Here is a 16,772-nt window from a genome sequence, read left to right on the forward strand (position 1 = left end):
GCTGCAAGCCACAGTCAGCTTGCTGGGGTGTTTCAGCCCTCCCGACCTCCCAGCTCCCACCATTCCTCGCAGCTACTCACCTGTGTTGTTGCTCAGTGAGTAGCTGCTCCTCAAATGAGGAAATCTAATATAAATGTACTGCGCAGGCACGCAGTTCAGAGAGGGCTCAAGAGCTACTCTTAGAGCCCCTGAGAGCTACCGGTAGATAGTGATCTACTGGTTGGTGACCACGGCTCTATAAGGTCTGCAGGTGATTTGAATCAGCTCCTGGAACATAACAGCTCCAAAGGAGTTACTGATGACAGAGATTAGATGACCTCCTGTACTGAATTATAGGACTTTGAATGCTCTTTGGAAGACTCAAACTAGAATTCTGACATCCACTAATCATCTATCAAACTTGTTAAGGGCATACCTTTTGTGATCCTTTCTAGTTCTCCAAGTAAAAGCGAAGCTTTAAGAACATGCTTTGGTAAACCTTAAGGCTACGTCTACACTGGTCCCTTTTCCGAAAGGGGCATGCTAATTTCACAGGTTGTAATAGGGAAATCCGCGGGGGATTTAAATATCTCCCGCGGCATTTAAATAAAAACGTCCGCCGCTTTTTTCCGGTTTTTAGAAAAGCCGGAAAAGAACGTCTACACTGGCCACGATCCTCCGGAAAAAAAGCCCTTTTCCGGAGGATCTCTTATTCCTACTTCAAAGCGTGCTTGAAGCACAGATAGGAATAAGAGATCCTCCGGAAAAGGGCTTTTTTCCCGGAGGATCGGGGCCAGTGTAGACGTTCTTTTCCGGCTTTTCTAAAAGCCGGAAAAAAGCGGCAGACATTTTTATTTAAATGCCGCGGGGGATATTTAAATCCCCCGCGGATTTCCCTATTACGACCTGTGAAATTAGCATGCCCCTTTCGGAAAAGGGGCCAGTGTAGACGAGCCCTAAGTGTCCATATTCTTTCAGCAGACCTGTCTGATATTCCCAATTTGCCACTTAAAAGTTCCCAGAGATTCATAAAACATTTCTAGGCCTCACCTTAAAATATGGCCATTCTGTTGCATAAGAGATTGGTCATTTAATAAATCATTTTTTCCCAACTCATGCTGCACTATGTACTGTCTCGGGGATTGGAGAAAAACAGCCACTAGATAACACGAGAGCCTAGAAGAACTGAAATTGAGACTTCCTGTCCAATCTGTGCTTGAAGCACAGCCTAATAGAGCACAGGGATGTGAATTTACATATAAAATGTTAACTGGTTAAACATTAAGTTTAATTGTTAACCCTGAGCACCACCCCCGCGACCCCAGTACAGCTGGGGGGTAGTGGCTCCTCTGGCTCCAATGCAGCTGCAAGTGGGGAGGCTGCTGCTCCAGCCTCACTGCATGCTCCGGCATTGGCCCAACTGCAGCTGGGGGGGGGGGGGGAAGCTGCTCCGGGCCATTGTGGCCAGGAGAGCTTTTCTGGTCTCAGCCACAGTGGCTGCCACGGGGGGGAAGGAGGGCAGCTGCTCTGGCTGGGTTCACTGTGGCCACAGGCAAGGTCCAGCTAGCCAGGCCAGTTAAGCCACCTGCTTACCATCTAACCAGTTAACCTCTTATATCCCTACTAGTGTGGGCAAAACTATAGTACAGTTACCACACCAGAACCTGACTGACATATCTGGCCAACAAACCGTAGCCCTAGAAAGCCTGCCCATGGCTAGGACTAGGGATGTTAACTAGCAATTAATTTACTAGTCAAGTAGTCGATAGAACTTCCATCGACTAGTCGTTAGGCACTTCCACATTCTGCCTTTGAAATGTACAAGAGCCCTCTTGTGCATTTCAAAGCTGGAATGCAGGGTGGAGCCCAGAGCCAGCAGTAAGTCCTACTGACTCCAGGTTCCTTGCCAGCTCTTCCGCTTTGAAATGCACAAGAGCCCCCCACTGGGAACTCTTGTATATTTCAAAGCTGGCACACCTCACTGAGCCCAGGGTCGATCCCAGGCTCCAAAGGATGCTGCCACAGGGAGCCCAGGGTCAGCTGCTGAGTCCCCAGCTGATCCCGGGCTCCAAGCTATTTTGAAATGCATTTGCTTATCAGATAGTCAACTAGTCCTTTACATCCTCAGCTGGGACTACTCTGAACTGTGAGCTTAGGTCAGACACATACAGTATGTGAGAAGAGACTGAGTTAATCTGGTTACAGCAGTATAGTTGCTCTCTTTCACAAAAGACCCAAGACTCACATGTGTTTCTCTCAATCAGAAAGATGCCTTCCAACTAAACCTAGAATGATTCCCTTACACTGGGATTTGGGGATGGCCAGAGCTTGAGACTGACCTACAACTTACCACTCCATAAAGGAAAGATTGAGACCCAACATGAATCTTTGCCAGAAAGAACTGACTGCCAGCTGTGTAATAGGGGACAAACAGGTATGCTCAGAGGGGGCATTAACTATTCTTCAAGCCAAGGATGTAAAATCCTGATGAGAAAGATAAATGATAAACGTTAAGTTCAACTGAATAACTGGGATCCTGTGGGTCCCTCCACCTGCGACACTCCATGGGCAGGGGACTGCTCAGGCCCAGCCAGACCACCTGTTAATCACTTACCCAGTAAGCATCACCCAAAAAGGGTGATGCTTACGGGGTAACCAATTAACCCTTTACATCCCTATTTCAAGCACCAATTCCAACCAGCAACTAGGGCCCAGAGGAAGATTTTGGTGCAGAATTGGCACAATTTTCTCAGGCATAATCTATGATTAAAAATGAGAGAGAATGAAATACTAGTTCTAAAATCTTAAAGAACATGCTGATCAGAAATAAATTAGCAGAATTAAAAGTTTCTCCGTATAACAATTTATTACAATAAGTTTTGCACTTAAAACTTGTTCTTATGTATAAAAGTAACTTTATTTCACTAACAAAATTTGGAAATGCTGTTTCAATTTTAATTGAAATTGAATTTAAAGTGTATAAAAACCCATTTTCTAATGTAAAAAAAAACATAAAAGTTAAAAATCTGAAAAGAAAGTGTCACTTACGCCAGGGGTTCTCAAACTTTGTGATACCATGACCCCCTAAAATACTAAATGAATTTGTGTGACCCCTCCCACCTCACTGCCTGGGGTCGCTTCCTTCCCCCTTCTCACCAGACTCCTTGCCCTCCTGGGGTTCCTTCGAGGCATTTGCGGTCCTTAATGTCCTCTGCCCTGCAGGCTCCTTCCCCCTGTCTCTTTCTCCTATGTGCCTCTTTTCCTCTCCGCATCCCTTTGGATCTTTCTCTCTCCTCTCCTCCATCCTCCACTCCTCTCCCGTGTCTTCTCTGCCTCCTCCTCTGACCCCCCCCCCCATGTACCCTTATTTACCTCTGGGTCCTCTGCCCCGACCCAATCCCCCAGCCTGCTGTCTGAGGGACCCCAGCCTTCTCCCAGCTGGGGAAGCGTTCGGTCGCTCGGCAACTGTGTCCCGGCCGACTCCTCACGCACCAGCTTCACTCTACCACTGCCTTGCCTCCTGTTGCAGCTGAGCCACGCTCCCAGAGTCCCACGGCCCCGGCCACACTGGGCGGCTTGCTGGCGGCTGCCTTCCACTGCCCTGCTGCTTGTGGCCCAGGGGTCACAAGTGAAAAACTGAATCCAGCTGCAACCCCCCCTCTAAGTTGCTCGTGACCCCCTAAGGGGAGTCGCGACCCACAGTTTGAGAAACGCTGACTTAAGCTATTAATTTGCTTAAATGAATACAGCCAAAGTATATCCTGCTAGTTCACTTGTCTTAAAAGTGGGGAACCTAAGTTTCATGCCCCCTTCTCTACATCAGGAAAAGGGAAAAAAATAAATTCAGGTCTTCCACAACCTTGCTGATCACCTTGCACAGTGAGCTAAAGTTTATAAAGAGGGGTTGTAAGGAATCAGAGGGATTTTACCCTTTTCTGGACTTCCCAACCATTCAGTTAATTAAATTGCCTATAAGAGTTAAACCTAGTGGGCCCTGGAGACTCTCTAGGAAGTATTGGCAGGGAGCCAGGAGAGCCAATGAAAATGGAGTGTGGAATTTTTAATTGAAAAGCAGAGCCTTCCTGCTGCAGTCTTTGTTTAACCAGAGGGGAGCTGGGAGACAGACTGAGTCAGGAACAAGACATGGAATTTCTAGATATCCATGCCTAGGGAAGGACTAAACCTTGAAATAAAAGATGCGAGTAGACCAGGAAATGGTTAGAGGCAATCAAGTTACTTTCTGTATTTCTGGGTTTGTTGGACTCCTCAATACGTGGGCTCAGCACAATTTCAACACCATACACTAACTTTGTAACTTAATCCCAGGGAAGCAATTCTCTGTGTTTTTAATCTTGCCTTTCAGTTGCTCTAACATCTAGCTACCAAGTAATGCTTTATCAAGAAGGTCTTAAAAAAATCACCACCTTTTAAAGACTATGATCTGATTCCTGTGTCCTATATGACAGACACTTGTGTGCATGTATCTAAAACTTCCAGGTCAGTTATAGAGCTTTGCTTGTTTTCAAGTTTTCTCCTGAGGGATGATGAAAGAGCTGGAGGGTATCCTACAGGAAGAAATTCCCAAGTGTCCTCCTAGGTTCTCAAAGATGATCTGCATTTGGGTGGCAGCAGCATACTAGGAATGTAATCGGTTAACCAGTAAGCATCATCCAGACCCCCCCACCCTCCCATGTGATTTTGGGAGAGTACAGGCAGTCCCCGAGTTACGTGGATCCGACTTACGTCGGATCCGCAGTTACGAACGGGGCCCTTCCTCTCCCTGGTCTCCAGCAGACCAGGGAGAGGAAGCAAAGCGGGGGAACACGCGGGCAACGGACAGGGCTGTCCGCTGCCCACGCGCTCCGCGGCTTGGCTCTGCTTTGCCCCCCCGTCCCCCTGGTCTGCAGACCAGGGGGACGGGGGGGGGGGGGGACAAAGCAGAGTCTGGCCCCGTGCTCCGCGGCTTGGCTCTGCTTTGCCCCCCCCCCGTCCCCCTGGTCTGCAGACCAGGGGGACGGGGGGGGGGGGGGCAAAGCAGAGCCAAGCCGCGGAGCACGCGGGCAGCAGGACAGCCACGGCGCGTCTGGGCTGCCCGCGTGTTCCGCCGCTTTGCTCCCCAGGGGGACGGGGAGCAAAGCAGAGCAAAGCCACGGAGCCCGAGGGCAGCAGGACAGCCACGGCGCGTCTGGGCTGTCCCGCTGCCCCCGTGCTCCGCGGCTTTGCTCCGGACACCTGTGGTACAGCAGCTGGGGCGCTGCCAGTTGGTCCCGTAGCGCCACTCTGGGCACTACTGGACCAACCGGGCAGCACCCCAGCTGCTCTGCCCCAGGCGTCCTGATTCAGCCACTGTTGGTCAGTTTCAGCAGCGGCTGAATCAGGACGCCTGGGGCAGAGCAGCTGGGGTGCTGCTGGGTTGCTCCAGTAGCGCCGAGGCGCTGCGGCGCTACTGGACCAACCCAGAAGCACCCCAGCTGCTCTGCCCCAGGTGTCCCCAAGTCAGCCGCTGCTGAAACTGACCAGTGGCTGACTACAGGAAGCCCCTGCCCCGGGCTTCCTGGAATCAGCTGCTGATCAGTTTCAGCAGCAGCTGACTTGGGGATGCCTGGGGTTCTTAAGTTGAATCTGTATGTAAGTCAGAACTGGCATCCAGATTCAGCCGCTGTTGAAACTGATCAGTTTCAGCAGCGGCTGAATCTGGACGCCAGTTCCGACTTACATACAGATTCAACTTAAGAACAAACCTACAGTCCCTATCTTGTACGTAACCCGGGGACTGCCTGTAGTTCAACATCACATTAAATGATTAAATGGGATTTTACATACCTACAGTGTGCCAGCAAAGGTCAGGAAATCAGTGATCTTTGGGAGTTAAGCAGAAGCTTTTAGTGGCAGAGTATTTTAAAGTCTCTTGCAGGTCCCCTCCTTCTGCATTTGAAGTGCCGGAGTGGGGAACTGTCTTGACATGGTAGCAGCAGTGGTGGGATTTTGAACCAGGAGCACAAGCCTTAGGATTTTAAAAGGCCTCCCCTCCCCTGCCTTTTGGAAGTTTTGGGATTTTTTTCTTCTTCTGCTGCTTGAAGGGGTAAAAAGGCACACAGAAGGTTCAACCTGAAAAGCCAGAATGCCCAAGCCAGTTTATTTTGTTTTTTCCTAGCTTTCACGGCAACAAGGTAACTAGGGTAGGATAGGGCACGAAAGCAGCCAAGCGCATGCATTTGGATTGGGGCGTAGTAATCATAGAGCAATCAACCTTCCCAAAACGGAATACCAAGGCCAAAACAGCCCCAAACTAGGCCCAGATGTCCAACCCAATGGCAGCCTGCTGCCCAGCAGCCAAGGAGGGGAAGCCAGCCATGGCAGCCCGGCACAATTAGCACTGCTGGGGCCACATGCCACCCGGCAGTGGGGCTGCAGCACCCTGATTGGGCAATGTGCTATTCTGCAGCAGGGCTAGAGTTGTCCAGCTGACCAGCAGCGGGGCCAGACATCCCAGCCAGGGTATAGGAACTGCAGCAGGGAGGGGTAGCAGGATGAGGGGCTAGTGTCAGGGGGTCACCTGTTGTCTGGAATATTCCCTCATTCAGGACCTCCCAAGGGTGTCGGACAACCTCTATTGCAAAACTTTTCAGTTCAATCATTTGAAAATTTTATTGTCTTCATTATGTGAAAAGAACTTTTAAAAACACACCTAGATTTAGCTTTTTGTCATTTGTCATACACTTTTTTGCTTCAAGAACAGCTAATCGTTGAATACTAAATATCTTTATACCATGAACACTGAAACTGAAATTGTCTACCAGAGATATATTATTATAATAAAATAAAGTGCGTGTCTAATACAGGCTGTTTCTTAAAATATCAAATGAATGAATTTTGGAAAAAACCCACCACCAGTATTTCTGTACAATCAAGTTAGTACAGCATTTCCTAAACTTCTACATGTGAACTACAACTCCCATCCACCTCTTCAAAAAAGTGAAAACAACAACAGCCCCTCAACCTTTATCATACATTGTTACTGTCTTCCTGAAATGAGCTATGAGATTCATAAGTTTACTCTTACATTTTTGATGAGCAATTAAATAACTGAGAATTTTGTCATTTAAAGTCATCAGAATTTGAATTATCATCCACTGAAATGAATAGGTCATTTCAGAAACAGCTATTGTTTCAAGCTCTCTGCAAACTCAGGGAGACATTGCTGCATCAGTTAAAACTGGTTATTTAAAAAAAATTCACAATTCTATCTGCTAGAAACCTCAGTTAAAGCCAAGATTCTGGACAACAGAGGCCTTTTCTACTGCCTTCACCCGAGCTAGTACTTTGTGCCCACTGCAGAGAAGGGTGGGGCCTCCATACACTATAAAAACATTGAGTTAGTCTATATTCTAGAGACTATTTTATTGTTAGAAGCAACATCTGTTTGTTAATACTAAGTACTACTGCAATAAATATAATATTCCAAAGGACAATATGATCTAGCACACAGAGCATGTATGTGAAGTTATATAAGACATTCTAACCAGAGGCCCAGTCCTACTTTTGTCATATTACTAAGAACTGAAATTAATATCAAACCTTGGCTTTTAAGCTGATCAGATCAGGTAAAGACAAACCAAGAAAGAAACAAAAACAAAAGTGCAATTATTTCTTGTCTTGTGTATTAGCGGAGACATCCAATTTCTGAGCCAGATTCTATAGTCCATGTTCAAACAAAACTTCTGTTGACTTCAGGATCAAGTCCTGTATATCTTCTCTCATTCTGGATGACTAGAATGACATGGCTTTCTAAGATGCTCTCAGCAAGTTCAAGGTTTCAAGACAGAATCCATTCATGACCTACATATTGATCATTAGGGGGAAAAAAAGCTTTCCAGAACATAAATCTGACCTTTCCATACAAGTCTGAAATCTATCATAAAATGCCAGAACCTGTATCTAGCAAATGACACTTTGGGTTTGCTAGATTAGCCCATGGTTACTTATTACATTAGGATATGAGGACAGAGCTTAATAGCATTGACCATGTCTGAATTAAGTGACGGAAATTGGAATTCCAGTAATTTTTATATTCTTATTTGTAAATGTTTACATCTGTTAAACAGCATAAAACTAATGCTCATTTATATAGCAACTAACTATAATGGACTACCAAAGAACAAAGAAAAAAAAGTTAGCCTTTTAACTATTAAGGAGTCCAGCCCCCAGTGGTTACCCAGATCAGTAAGCACACCAGCCATTCAGGGTGATACCTACCAGTTAAACTTTCACATTCCTAGTTACAATAATCTATTATTATTTAGAGAAGTATGCCACGCATATTTAATGGTTAATAAACTACTTTATGGGTTAAGCTTGCAAAATCCCGACAGTCCGCCTGACAGCATTTCTATCTATCCCCACTCTAATGTGATAACTTTTGATTGGGCAATCAATTCCACAATTTCAAGAAGTGTTCTAGGAATCAGTGGCCAGAACCCTATTGATTTTTGGGGGGGGAGGAGGGGAAAATCAGAAAGCTAGAAAGAGAAACATGTCAGATTCATGGATCCCATGTTATCAGATCAGCAGAGCCAGAATTTCAAGCACCTCTGCAACTATCTATAAATCAAACTGGTTGATAAGCAGAGATGAGATTGTGAATGTTATCTTCCTGAGTTTAAACATATTGACACCTTGAATGACCCATCTCCTACAGAGAAAGTGAGAGAAGTGTGTATACAATCTGTGGAAGCAGGAAGAGTGACACAGCCTGTAGCTTCAGAGAGGAAATGGACATAGGAAGTTACAGAGAACTCCCTATACAAGGAAGACTGAGGGAATCTGGGATGCAGTAATGAGGAGAATAAGGAGCCACACAGAACCCATACTATTTGGGAGGTAAATCGGGGCACACCTCTCCATGTTTGGAAAGGTGGAAGTCACAGAAGACCCTAAAATAAGAGGGGAATGGAGTAGGGCACACAGAATTATGGGTGGATGAGGTAAAATGGAGGACTGGAAGGAGTACGTGCTGTGATCCCTCACTCCAGTATAGACATGAAACAAATTGCCGAAGTCAAGACAGAATTTATTAAGGACAACAGTACTTAAAATAAATAAATAAAATCAAAAATACACTACCTGAAGACAATTATGACAGTTCACCTTTTCATCTGTATTTATGGATCTATGACAATGGAATATAATTATTAGCTTATAGTAGTTTACCTCCATTATGCAAATGAGAACATTTTTAGAAAAAACAGTGTCTTTTTAGAGTATTAAGTTTATAAATGGTGGTAGAATCTCTATTAAATCACAAAAATCCAATCTAATTTCTAGATGTCAAATCAGATCATAGTGAATTAGCAGTTTATGGAGTCTCCTAATGAACAGTAATATAAATTATTAATTAAGGCTTTTCACTAGTGTCAACCACAAGTAAAATTCACAGTTAATATTTATTCCTCTCTTCTATCCCACAATATTCATGTTAATAGAGAAATATTTCAAGGGAAGATGTAGGTATATTTAAGAGACTTTTAATCAACATTCATCTAACCTCACACAGAACACACTTATTGAGTGTTCTTGTCAATGTGAACAATGTTTCTGGAGGCAGGGACGAGACAAGCATCTTCATCTATCTTGAAGCCTCCCCTATTATCATACAACTGTAATTTGATTTCTCTACACTTTCTGCCTCCCAAGGGATCTGGTAAAGGGTGTAAACAGCAGCATGGTCAAAGGACTCAATGTTATCCTTTCAGTCAAATTCCCATAGTACATAGTAGAGGCCTAAACGCTATACAGTAGAAAGCAGAAAATGTCTCTTAGACTGCTTTCCAAAGCAGACTTCAGTAAGAGTTCCATTCTAATGAGTTCTGACTATTTGCAAAAGCCCCCTACCAAGACAATTTTCCAGTCCATATTGGCCAGCTACTGCTACAGCAGAACTATATAATCCATTCCTACAGTGCAATATTACTTATTTGAACCAGAGCCGCCAACGATTATGACTGCACCCTTGATTACTGAGATGAGACATCACTAAAACTAACCTACTGTTTTTTATAATCCAATAGAATTAATACCACCACCTTGTCCCTTCACACAAAATCCAGACAAAAAAAAATCAGATCAAAGTATTAGAGCCCATAGGAGACCATACTATTACATGCCACAGACAGAACAGAAATGACAGAGATGCACCAATGTCCATGGACCCTATAACGGAAGGGATTAAATGAGATGTACCCAGATAATCCCAGCAAGCGATCTAGACTTCAATTTGCAGGAAAATGAAAATTCACAGATATGTCTCAGTCATTTACAAACTAGTTCTTAACAGTTAAAGCCATGAAAAAAAAATATTGCAGGAGATACAAAACTATGCCAACTTTCAGATCTGCTTATCAGACGTTAGAAATAATATCTAATCCCTACAAAAAAGTGAAGAATCCTCAAGCTTATAGCTACCACACAGTTCAATTGGCATGAAACATCCTGCAGAACATCTGTATACATGCACAACTGTAAGGCAAGATCTGAACTAGAAACTTCTGACAGTACGACATCAGCTGGAGCATTTTGAAAAAAGAAAAAAAAAAAAGCAAACATTTTTATAGTGACAAAACCTGTAGTGCAGATGCAGTTTGCTGACCTCCTCCACCCAAAAAAATAATAATACAGCATAAGAACATCCTTGTTTTGCTCAAGAAACTTACATACAAGTTACCAACAAAAAGTGTTTTTGCTAATGTAATAGCTGCATCTTCATTAGATACTGATACACTAGCAAACCTTTTCTAGAGTTAAATCGCTGTGTGTCTCCACAGAGATTTTTCTACTTCTAACTAAAGTGGATCAAACTCAGAACTATGTGAATTAAAAAAAGATACTAGTAAAAAAAGTATTGATAAAACTTTGTATGTAAAGATTAATTTATAAAATTCTCTCACACACACACACACACACACACACACACTTCTCTACCCTTCTTCTATTGAGGATCTGAAGATCCTACAGAATTCACTTTCAGAATATTTATGAAAAAAATGTTTACCTGCATTCTTCTTGGCTCATAAGAGTACAGTCAGACAAGCATATACAATGTAAATCAAGACTTCTAATACTCAACAATAAACCCCAGCTAAGAATGATTTTTAAATAGACTATAAGAACTGTGTTCTGTATCAGTGGTTCTCAAACTATTTACTATTGAGGGTCAAATATGCAGCTATCTGTGTTATGTGGGCCATAAACAAACATATTCTACCTGCATGGTCCCAAAGATAGCATATGGGCTGCAGTTGTGTGCTGCATGACTCCAGATGGCTGCACGGCTCCAGCCCCACTGGGCAGCCCAGCACTGGGACTCCGGGATAGGGATGTTCAATTTCAAGCAATTTACTAATTGAATAGTCCATGCATTTTTGCATCAACTAGTGGATAGAGTGCCTCTGCCTTTGACGTGTCAAAGGCAAAAGCACTGCTGGACTCCCCCGCTGACTCCGGGCTCCATGCAGCGCTACCACTTTGAAACGCCGTGTACAGCGTGGGGACACCCCAGCTGGCCCAGGCACCACACCACGCTGCCACTTTGAAGAACCCCCACCTCTTTCCCTCTCTTGCTGCCTCTTTCTGATAGGGGTGGCAAAGAGGGGGGGAGGGGGAGAAGAGAAGTGACTAGACCTTCACATCCCTACTCTGGGACTCTCAGTGCTGTCATGCACACTGCTCCGGGACCCACAGGGAGGCTGTACTTCACACACTGGGACTCTGGACTGTACTGTGGCTCCCTGCCCCACTGAGATACTGCAGCTCGTAGCCCTGCTGAGCAGCTGCACACTGGGTCTACCAACCCCTCTAGGCAGCCTCGCTGTCAACTCAATGTGGGCAGACCACTGCCCTACCAGCCCCCTGCCCTACCAGCCCCGTGGGGATCCTTGCCGCTGGTCCATACTCCATACCGCAAATCCCTCATTCCTGCTCCTAGGCATCAACAAGGGGATCCTTGCCGTTAGGACTGTCTACCAGACCATGGATGTTGCTGGACCAGAGAATCCCAGTTAAGCGATTCTCTACTTGTATTTGCATGCCTCTGCCTAAGAGCCAGACCTGCTGCTGACCACTTCCATGGTGCAGTGCCATCCACGGTGGCAGGACAGGCAGAAAGCCTGCCTCTGCATACTACTACACCACTGACCAGGAGCCAACAGAATTAAGCCCCAGTCCCACTGATGTTCTCACCCTGAGCCTTGCCCCCCTCTCCCCCAGCCCAGAGCCCTTCCCTGCACCCAACCCCCCACCCTAGAGAGCCTGCATGCCAAACCTAAAATCCTGGCCTCTTTCCATACTGCAAATCCCTCATCCCTGCTCCTGGGCATCAACAATTATTTGTATTGCCAGGTTACCAGAAAAAAAAAAAAGTTTGAAAACCTCTGGTGTAATCAATTAAAGTGAGAAATGACCAAAAGATTACCTAAGTTGACTTGTTAGACACCATTCTTGATGACATGGGCAAAGGAGAAGACAGCAATTACCAGCTTAAGGTCAAGAGTTGAATGTTCTCCAAAGTGTAACAATGAAATAAGTTTGGATAAATAGTTTTACTATTAGAGTCCTCTGACCAGAGAAATCTAAAATGCACACGATTCTTTATCATACATCTGCTAAACTTTTTCAAATATCATTTTAAATTATATATACTTGATCAAATTAAATCCAATTCCATATTTAAGAAAATTAGGCTATAGATAGGAGCTCTGGATATCTCCAAGACCATAACATTCACACACACAAAATACCCCACTAAAATTCTAAGTTATTTTTAAAAATTTTAAGTGTTTGGCATTGAGTGTATTTTCTTACAATGTTAAACCCAGAAGTATAAGCAAAAACAATCATAGGACACTTACCTGCAACACTGGTAATGGTAACTGGAACCCCTTGAACTTGAACACCTGCTGCACTCAGACTGGCAACACTTACAGTTTGGAGGTTAGGCATTGAAGCAAGCTGGGCAGCGTTCAGTGTGATTGGAGTACCAGCAACAGCCATTGGTGCAATCTGGGCAATAGTTGCACCCCCACTTGAAGACACTGGGGTGATGGTTAATTGCTGGGGTAATCCAGCATTTTGAACTTGCAAATTTGAAAGGCTTTGAAGATTCTGAACCTGCACAGTTTGCCAGCTGATCTGCCCTGATGGTGTTAACGTTGGAGCCCTGATGAGTACCTGAGTTGGACTCACTGCTTGCAGTTGAACATTTTGCAAAGGCTGTTGCTGGATGGTCTGTATAGTTTGCCCTGACTGGAGCTGAAATGACTGGGGAGGAATGGCTTGAATAATCTGCTGCTGTGGTTGTTGGATCTGTATTTGCTGTAGAATTGGCTGACCTACAATTTGCACCTGCTGAAGTGAACTTGACTGATCCTGCACATTTTGTAGTCCATTAGGCTGAAGCTGACTGGAACTTTGGGATTCTGATTCTGTAGTAGTTTGAGATTCTTCAGGAGTATGCTCTGAACTGCTGCCTGCTGTGTTTGCATACTGGCCTGCCTCTGCAGAGTTTACTAGAGTGTCACTGCTAGTTAGAGATGTTGAGGCAGTGGTTGTACAAGTGGAAGAAGAGGAAGGGGATTCTGGCATAGCACTAGCAGAAGCAGTGGTGACAGGTGTGGATACTACCTGATTCCCATTGGAAACTGCACTATCAGCAGTCTGGCCAACCTGTCCAGAACCACCTCCTGCTGCCACATTGTTTATCACAGGCAATGCTAGAGTTACTCCTCCAATGTTTATAGGCAAGGTTGTTACAACCTGAGCCTGTGTACCTGGAATAGTCTGCAGCTGCAGTGGTATTGAAACACCAGGCCTAATCTGGACTGGAACTGTCTGATTTCCCAGGTTTTGAGCAATAATATTCCCCGAAGCTGTCCTATTTGCAGTTGCAAGAATAGCTTGATTATTCCCTGCAGGGATGAGCTGAATTTGACCCTGTAAATCTTGTAGAGCTGTAGCATTAGCAGGATTGATTTGAATTTGTTGACCTTCCGTTGTCTGAATCTGTGGGATTACTTGATATTGGACATTACCACTTTGATTCTGTACTTGTACTACTTGAAATTGTCCCGAGTTAGCAGCAGAATTTCCCGATTTAGTTTTTGAAGGAGATGTATTCCCATTATTGCTGCTAGAAGGACTTGCTGTGCTTGAAGTAATAGAAGATCCTTGTTGAGCAACATTATTTTCTTTTGAAGCAGGAGGAGCAGCAGCAGCAACAAGTTGCCATGCATTTCCAGCAAGCTGAGTTGTTACTAATTCCAATTGTTGTGGCTGATTTTGAAGCTGCACCAAACCTTGGCTTGGATCTATAATAATCTGCTGTTGTCCAGTTGCTTGATTCTCACCAGGAGTCCCTATTTTGCTACAAGTGGCTGCCAGCAAAGCCAGAGGTGAAGGCTGAGAATCCTACCCATAAAGAAAAAAAAAAAACAGCAGTCAATTTAAAAGAGTAGATTTGAATTATTTGACAGTTTGGCTATCAAAGTTTATTCAAGAAACACAAAAATGCTTCAAGTATTTTAGAACACACAGATCATACAGTACTGAATGAGGAAGTACAGTGTCAGAGCCTCACATGTTTGAAAAATAAGGCCATTTATCACCAATAAGCAACACACCGATAGTGTTTTTTCCTCAATTCAATCTTTTTTATAAAATTCCTCAATATACAATAAGCATCAGTTTAAAGTGTAAGCCACCCAAAAAACAGGCCAGGCAGTCAATATTACCATTTTTCACCCACCCCGAAAAAAGTCGCCTTGAGCAGAAAATGCAGTTAACTGCACATTTCCGTTTAAACATTATGAGGTGTGCAGTTTCGTTTGTGTGCATGTGTTACCTGTGAGCCTCCAGTTTTACTTTTTTTATTATTGTTGTTCTCTGCCTCAGGAGATTTCTCTCCCTCTGTGGGCATAGCTTCCTCCTTCTTTTGATCTGCAAAATATATGAAGCATAACAGGTTAATTATTCACCTTTTGTTTATATAAAAACAAAACCTATCAGCATGTCTGCTTTGGTACCCAGTTACTTCGATTTTACCTCTCCGTTAAAACCACACTCCAAATCATTATGACAAAAGAGCAAGTCCCAAAAACGTGGTTTGAAACCCAACCCATTGGGGGCTGGAGAGTTAACACCCAGAAAGGGGAGGTTTGGTTTCCTTTTCCCAGATAGCTGGGGGGAAAAACCACCCACAACCCTCCTCCTCCTGCCCTCTAAAGCATCGATGCCCATTAAGTGGTCATCGATACTTTAGGGGGCAGGAGGAGCGCTGTGCAGGGGGAGGAAAAGAGGCATGAGGAGGGCAGGATGTGCACCGGAGGGCGGGCTAGGGGAGAAAGGGGGAACGGAGGAGGGAGGGAAAGAGGAGGGACAACGAGCGAAGTGGGCAGGGAAGGAAGAGAAGAAAGGGGGAGAAGGAGGGCCAGGGGAGGACTGAGGGCGGGATAGAGGGGCATGGAGGGGCGAGCGGAGAAGAAAGGGGGATGACTGAGGGAGGGCGGGATGGAGGGTGGAGCGGACTGAGGGAGGCAGGGAGGGAGGGGGTTACATACCGCTCATCCCGCATTAATGCCCCGCTGAGGCGCCGCTCTGGGGGGGGGAGGAGGAGGAGGAAAGGAGGAGGAGGCGGAGGGTGGGGTGGGGGTAGCGCAGAAGGCCGGTCGCAGCCGGAGCTGGGAGGAGCGGGACGGCCTATTTTTCCACGAATGGCCGCCGCTGGGCTGTGGCGTAGCTGCCTTTCTCCGCCCGCCACCGCCGCCTGCCCCTGAGCCCGGCGCTTGATTGACAGCTCGGAGCCGCGGGGGGGGAAGGGGGGGAGAAGGAGGGGCGGGGCCCAGCGAGGCCTAACTGACGCCCACTGAGCAGGAAACAGAGCCCAGCAGCCGACTCGGCCTCTCCCCTCCTCCGGAGCTGGCTCCTCGCGAATGGGCGGGGCGAGGGCGGCGCGAGGCAGCTACTGAGCCCAGCTCCGCGCGTCCCAAGCCCAGAGCAAGAGGGCGGGGGCGGGGCCAAGGCGGCGCGAGCTCCGGAGCAGACGACCGAAGCGAACCTTCGCCGGCAGCAGCAGGCGCTCCCTGACAGCGCCAAGCGAGGCAAGGAAGGGGCGGGGCCACGCCGAGATCGGGGCGGGGTGAAGCTTCTGTGCCTGTCGCGAGCAGCCAGAAGAGCTGATTGACAGCGCGCGCGAACAAGAAAAGGAGCTCGTGGGAGGGGGCCTGGGCGGCACGAGCCAACCAAACGGCAGCCGGGCACCTCACGCCCCCTGACTGACAGCGCGCGGGAAAGCGCCGGGCTGTAACCGCCAAGTCCCGCTGACGCGGCCTTCGTCCCCACCCCAAGCTGTGCCAGGAATCCGCGCGTCTCATTCCTCTGTGGGCCCAGCTGCCGAGACACTGCAGTTTTCCTCGCGCGCTCCCCCTGCCCCAGCACCAGCCCGCAGCGCTTTGCAGGCGGGAACGGAGGCGTCCACCCGCCAGGGGCATTTCCCGCGCCCGGGGAGGGGAGGGGAAGTGGGTTCGCCTTTCCCATTGGCTTAGGCGCAGCGCGGGGTATGCCGGGATGTGTAGTTTCCCATGTGCGCATGCGCTGGACTGCTCTCGGGCCGTCCGCGGGGCGGGTTGGCGGGGAGCTTGAGGGTAGAGGTAGCGGAGACGGAACTCATGCAGCCGTGCGCTCCCCCGTGGGGCGCATTGCTCCAGGCTTTGAGCCAGCCCTGGGCCGGGGGCTTGGAACCAGGTTGG

The 16,772-nt window shown here is 46.6% G+C and overlaps 1 protein-coding gene across 5 annotated transcripts in view; it reads right to left on the bottom strand.

The window, feature by feature from the left end:
- SP4 (Sp4 transcription factor) overlaps nucleotides 1–16,514 on the bottom strand; it is a 38,736-nt gene extending 22,222 nt beyond the window's left edge. For 2 of the 5 annotated variants that reach the window (XM_006138344.5, XM_075922232.2), the window contains exons 1-3: nucleotides 15,585–15,848; nucleotides 14,870–14,964; nucleotides 12,882–14,436 (exon numbers count right to left, since the gene is read on the bottom strand). In XM_006138344.5, the coding sequence (XP_006138406.3) occupies nucleotides 12,882–14,436; nucleotides 14,870–14,964; nucleotides 15,585–15,591 (1,657 nt within the window). In that variant the 5' untranslated portion in view covers nucleotides 15,592–15,848. Of the gene's footprint in view, nucleotides 1–12,881; nucleotides 14,437–14,869; nucleotides 14,965–15,069; nucleotides 15,511–15,584; nucleotides 15,849–16,081; nucleotides 16,126–16,365 lie in introns of those variants that run through there. The other 3 variants (XM_006138347.5, XM_006138346.5, XM_006138345.4) reach the window with 3 other exon arrangements.
- Nucleotides 16,515–16,772: the final 258 nt, after the last annotated feature.

The sequence above is a fragment of the Pelodiscus sinensis genome, chromosome 2 (genome assembly GCF_052426305.1).
Source record: "Pelodiscus sinensis isolate ZL-2025 chromosome 2, ASM5242630v1, whole genome shotgun sequence".
NCBI lineage: Eukaryota > Metazoa > Chordata > Testudines > Trionychidae > Pelodiscus > Pelodiscus sinensis.